Genomic DNA, 5,969 nt, shown 5'->3' with positions numbered 1-5,969 from the left:
CAAATTTTTAAAAAGTTCACGTATTTAAAAAAATACCCGAATTTGAAAACATTAAACGGACTTGGAAAAGGTATGCGAATTTGAGTCGGCACGGTCAAAACCGGGTTGGGACAGCACCAAAATCGGTCAAAACCGTGACCAGGGATGAATCTTGGCCGGTTTCAATAGTTAAGGGCGCAAGTTGTCCGGTTTTAAAGTTGAGGGACCAAATCTAGACTTCGCCAAGAATTAAGGGATGAAAAGTATACTTTTCTCTAATTTTTATCTGATTTTCAACTTGGACGTCGGAGAAACATATCTTTTTTTCAGTAACCACCTCATGTCTCTCGGATATCAATGATTCTATCCCTCAACTGATATTGTGTAACTGCGGGATTATATCATTAAGCAGTCAAGCTTCCGAAATAGTGCAAAAAGATGGTTTTAAAAGAACAGTGCCAAAAGACAAAATCAAGATATAGTCAACAACAATATGATCCTTTGGGAAATATGACAGGGTGATGATTACTGAGCTTTAATTAACCATGTTTTCACACAATTTTCGTTACCTAAGATCCATCAAATGCACCTAATACATTGGCAGGTATTAAATATGTACTCCATGGTAAACAGTAACACAACAAAATCATGTCCACTCAACAATATCATAACACATGGGAATGGAGTCTTGCTGAGCCTATGCGGAGCAGCAGCTGCTGTTCTGCTGCTGTATGGGCTGCCCTTTCATGTGAACATGGACAGTAGATTTCCTCTCCGTGGCAGATTGGCTCGTCATTCTGCAGGCATGTAAAAATTTCAGTAGCAAGTAAATCCTTCACTCGAACAGAAGGCAAGACTAGCAGTCCACATGGAAAGCATGCCCACCAGATTTTTAGAAGGCAGCAGAAGTAGTCATAAGAGGAGATAACTGCATGATCTGTCCTTAGCCATCAGAAAAACTAAAGCCAATACCTAAATAAACTGTTTGTGTCAATTATGAACTCTGCAGAATTAATGTAATGAAAGGCTCCATGGGAAGTATTTGAGAAATTGTTCGTCATTGCTCTTGCTTGCAGTTTTTCTTCCGAAAAGCAAGAAATTATTGCTCTCTCGGCTTCTCTTGATCATGCACACAACCCAATAAAAAGATGAGCATATCATATTTTTTAAACCAGTAATGCAAACATATTGGATAGAATTCCCAAAGCCTTTCTTTTTCACAAGAATACATGTCATTCGATGAGATCTAACATTTCAGAGAAACTGGGAAGAAAAAAGGCCTCTAAAAGTGTGTAGCTCCTGGTTATCTTTTCTTCATTTCTGATGACATATTTAAGAAAGTTCTCTCCACATTGATGGATTCCGTAGCATAACTCTCAAGAAAATTCATTCCTAATGATTCCGCAAATGCCTGAAACTAATCATTGATATTTTAGTCACTTCATTATATATTTGAATAGAAAAGATCAGAATCACATTACGAAGAAGAGTATCAAGAACAAAGAGGCAAGCCAACCTTTCAAGCATGAAACAAGTTGAGAGTGTTTTTTTTGGTGTGTGCCAATTAGCAATACGTTGTTCTGTCCATTCAAGTATAACAGGTAAGCTCAAACTAAAATGGCGGTTAGATGTTAGCCAGTACAACAGAAATCACATTATTTTCTAAATGTAGATAACAGCGAGCCGTGAAAATGATAAGTTCAGGTCAATGGCTAAAGTGAAACTGTGAACCAATTCAACCGATCCTAGAGTACTATATTACTACATCTGAGTAAAACAGTTCCAAAAAGACGGCGTTGAGTGTCACAAGAATATGATAAAAAAGTAATACGGGTGTCCATGAGGGCTTACAATGATTCCATGCACTCCCCGGTAGTAAGTAGTAACTGCTTGTTATTGTCTTGAACCTTTCAAGACCCGCATGTCCCACTGAGAAAGGAACAGATCATCGCTACAACAACCGGAGGAGTGCATGAACACAGGTAGAATTTGTAAGGCAATGCTGACCTAGCCTCCAATTGTTCATTCGTTCAGAATTATGACTGCTCGCCAAGCATGTATAGTCTAAGTTGTACAGTAACCAGAAGTACTTGGGGAGTACATTGGCCCAATCCCTGCATACTTTCCAACAAACAAAATGTCAAGACTACCACACACACAAATACCACAGGACGGCCATGCCTCACCATTTTCTCAAATATAACTATGTAAGCAGAGTTCAGTAGGCACCGAGCAACCGCAGACTATCTCCTCCATGCATTTTGTCCTCTCAGCGTTGAGCCTGATCTTATCATATCTAATTCCGAACCCGATCTCCCAAGTGTACAAATTGTAGAAATCATATGCCTCGCCCGAGCAAGTGCAGGTCGCACTACACTCTTTGTCGGTTCCTCTGCATAATTGTGAGCACTCATCCCAGGGACAAGGTGTCTGGTCTGGTGGTGCACTACCGAGCTGTAACCTGAATTTTCCAAATGTACAAATTCAGTCCAGTAGTTTTAGTTCAGCAATACCAACATGCAAGGACTGTCGTCTGCCAGTTAAAAGAAGATAATACTTAGGAGCAGCTACCATGCTTCAGCTAACCAGATCATATAGTGATTTTGTGAATGGTTTCAAAACTAAAATGAAGTGTGTCAAGCATATTTACAATTTGAAGAAACGTACAGACGGTGGGAATAAATACAGTTCAACAGCAGGAGGATTTGGGTTCTGACCTTTTTGTCCAACCAGAGGCCTCGGGGTCAGTGACTGCCCCGACCGAGTCAGAGAAGCATCAGGACGCCGGCGCACTCCCCGTCCTGTTGCCCGCAACCAGACCCGGCATTTGAGTCCGCAGGGACGGCGTGGCTGGCTTCGCTTCTCAGGAACAAGGCCAGAGGAACCGGATCTGGGTGTTCAAGACAGTCCTCGAACTCCTCCCCTGAAACAAGACGGCGATGGCCTACGGACATGCCTGCCGTCAGATTTCTTCCACCGGTATGGCAGCTTACCGACAAATCCGCAAAACTTATAGATCTTCAGAACTAACCTGTGGACGGCATCAAGCAGGAAATCGAGGCCAGCCTCTTCCATCACGTGGCCGCCGGTGCAGATCGAGCGCCGCCGGTTTTGGGGGAAGAGAGGGGGGCGACGAGGGTTTCCTCTGTTCTGATCCGTGGCTCGGTTGAGATGAGAACGTTCTGGTCCACGGACCAGAACGCACACGCGCGTCCTCCGTTCCCCCGATACGATCTAGGCCCACGAAAGATGCACTGTTTCCTACCGTATTACCGCATACGCTCCTTTTTCTATATTCCGTGTCAGACGCGACAAGCTGTTTTGTTCGCATCCCGAGCGAGGAATGCACGCCGGTGATTTCGGGAGCAGCTGAGCTCGGGCACCGAATCGCCGTGTCCCCAGCCAGGTACATAACATGGTTAGTTGGTCACGAAGCTAAGGCACCCTGCATGATAATTGGTTACACAGTTGAAAATGAGAAACAACTAGTGAAATGAATCAAGGATTGTCGATTCTGAGGGCGGTCTGCTTCTACTTTCATGCCTCGCGTCATCCATATCACTCTGAAAAAAGTCAAAGGATATGTGCAAAACAGCATGCATGATTTATTGTCAGGAGGTAATGACAATGCTAAGCTCACTGATTGCATTACTTTGTAATGCAAACAAAGACATAACTTAAAGGAAACAAAAATAGAATAATAAATTTTTGAACCATCTATGATGAGTTATGGATGTCAAGAGATGACCAAAATGTCTTAGGAGAAGAGAAGATACAAGCCAAGCATATCCTTTCTATGTCTAGAATGTTCAATATAGCTGCAAAAAATCAAGATTGCAATCTAAAATGCCATGCAATTTATTTTGTTCAAATAATAAGAAAAGAAAAAACATATAGTTATTCTGAACAAACTTTAGGTGTTATTTTAGTTTTAAAAAAGTCTTCCACTAACGACCCTGACAAATTACGTGGACATCGCGCCAAAGTAAAAAAATAATATATTTTCTATTCGTTTGTGAGGAAAATATTCCTTTTTGAATTATGTATATGGGGTGGTTCTGCCGGCAACTATTCTAAAACCTATCCAATCACTAACAAAGAAATTGTTCATTATGTACTAAGTAAGGATCAGGTAAGAGCATCACCTATCACACTCTTCCCTATTAGAGTTAAATTCCCTTCACTCTAGCCTAGGCTCTCCCCCAATTGGATTGCTGATCTAGCTGATCCGGATAAACAGATAGCTTGTTACCATGGCAGGTTAGACCTACAAAATGTGCCAGGGGTGAGGAAGTCAAAAGAAAATGGCAGCAAATTCTACTCCTAAAGTGAAGCAAAGATTGATATCAAGGGAAAGCCCGCGACCTGTTGGTTGTGTGCTAATAGGTCTAAAGTTCTTTTAAGTTAAAAGCAACAACAACCAATATCATTGAGCGCCAAGCTTCAGTTCAGTCAGCCCCGGTGATTATAAAGAAGAAATATTATTTCAGTGAAATTTGCTGAGGTGCCGAATCAAAATAACCAAAGGAGGTGCCGAATCCTATCCGCCACTGACAAAATCACAAACGGATTCTAAGAGCAGGAGGCGACAACTACACAACACCACACAACTGCATGTAGATCGATAATTGTCAATCAAAACGCTGTATTAACCAACAATTTCATTACAGTAAGCATCGGTTTGCATCACCGCAAACCAAAACCAAAACCAATTAAGCAGACAAGAGCCTTTGTAACTACGGTAACCAACCAACATGGTTTTCTACAACGATCCACAAGATGCATATCTCGACAAGGGAGGCTAATCAACTACTAGTACAAATGCTGGCGCACGTTGGCATGCGCCCCAGAATGCCGAATGCAGCGACGACGGCGGCAGGGGCTGGATTGGCCTCCCTGGCCTAGGCCCTCTCCCCGCGGATGCGGCGGGCGAGCTGGATGTCCTTGGGCATGATGGTGACGCGCTTGGCGTGGATGGCGCACAGGTTGGTGTCCTCGAAGAGTCCCACCAGGTACGCCTCGGCCGCCTCCTGGAGGGCCAGCACGGCGTGGCTCTGGAAGCGGAGGTCGGTCTTGAAGTCCTGGGCGATCTCCCTCACCAGGCGCTGGAAGGGCAGCTTGCGGATCAGCAGCTCCGTGCTCTTCTGGTACTTGCGGATCTCCCGGAGGGCGACGGTCCCGGGCCTGTAGCGGTGGGGCTTCTTCACTCCGCCGGTGGTCGGCGCCGACTTCCTGGCCGCCTGCAAACACACAACGATTCAAATCCAAAACGTCAGCCAACAAATCTCGAAACAACAAGGATGAACAGATCGAATTCAGAAGACGGGAGGGGACGGACCTTGGTGGCGAGCTGCTTGCGGGGCGCCTTGCCGCCGGTGGACTTGCGGGCGGTCTGCTTGGTACGGGCCATGGCGTCTGGTCGACTGCTCCTCCTCGGCGGCGACTTCGAAACTTGGCTTCGGTTGCTGCGGGCGGCGGAAGTCGAATTGGGTAGTGGGGAGAGGGGAGGGAGGTGGGTTGGGAATTTATAGGTGGGGGTGGGCGCGCGGCGGAAGCGTGGACCGATTCGGTTTCTTGTTACCGTTTGGAAAAGGGTCTCCGATTGCGTCCTGATCTGACGGCTGGGAGTTGCGTGCAGGAAGCACGCGATCCGCGTGCTCGGCGCTGGCTGGCTGCGGAGCGAGGGGGCGCGGATCGGTGACGTGGCGGTCTCGTGCCTGTCCTGTCCGTCGTGGGCTGCTATGCGAGCCGACGGCCGTTTTCTTTTCTTTCTTTTTTGGAACTGCCGACGGCCGTTTTCGAATCGCCGCCAGTCGGTTGGCTTCTTCAAGGTCAACAGCTTCTGCGATCACTTTTCTTTTCACATGAATAGTAGAATGCCATTTGAAATCTTTTTCTGATCTTATGTGTATAAAAGATATTCACTACAAAGCAAAAAATAAAAGAAATCCACCTTGCTTGGAATGTGAGTTGAGTACAAAAATGGTCTA

The 5,969-nt window shown here is 45.3% G+C and overlaps 1 protein-coding gene and 1 long non-coding RNA gene across 10 annotated transcripts; both read right to left on the bottom strand.

The window, feature by feature from the left end:
- Nucleotides 1-479: 479 nt before the first annotated feature.
- On the bottom strand, nt 480-3,253 carry LOC123172806 (uncharacterized). Of its 9 annotated transcripts, none has more exons than XR_006485718.1 (5): nt 3,011-3,253; nt 2,697-2,923; nt 2,166-2,440; nt 1,987-2,093; nt 480-1,908 (listed from the first exon to the last, which is right to left on the bottom strand). It is a non-coding gene; the product is annotated as an uncharacterized lncRNA (long non-coding RNA). The 9 variants fall into 9 exon arrangements; XR_006485715.1 differs by having other exon boundaries at nt 2,209-2,440; XR_006485712.1 differs by having other exon boundaries at nt 480-776; nt 865-2,440.
- A 1,354-nt stretch (nt 3,254-4,607) lies between these two features.
- Nucleotides 4,608-5,511, bottom strand: LOC123172808 (histone H3.3). Its single transcript, XM_044589717.1, has 2 exons — nt 5,318-5,511; nt 4,608-5,219 (listed from the first exon to the last, which is right to left on the bottom strand). Exons 1-2 carry the CDS (start codon nt 5,387-5,389, stop codon nt 4,881-4,883), a joined length of 411 nt encoding a protein of 136 aa, XP_044445652.1. The 5' UTR covers nt 5,390-5,511; the 3' UTR covers nt 4,608-4,880.
- Nucleotides 5,512-5,969: the final 458 nt, after the last annotated feature.

This window comes from Triticum aestivum, unplaced genomic scaffold (genome assembly GCF_018294505.1).
Source record: "Triticum aestivum cultivar Chinese Spring unplaced genomic scaffold, IWGSC CS RefSeq v2.1 scaffold45988, whole genome shotgun sequence".
Lineage (NCBI taxonomy): Eukaryota > Viridiplantae > Streptophyta > Magnoliopsida > Poales > Poaceae > Triticum > Triticum aestivum.
Note: the sequence above shows the minus strand (reverse complement) of the source record. Positions and strands in the feature narration are given on the sequence as shown.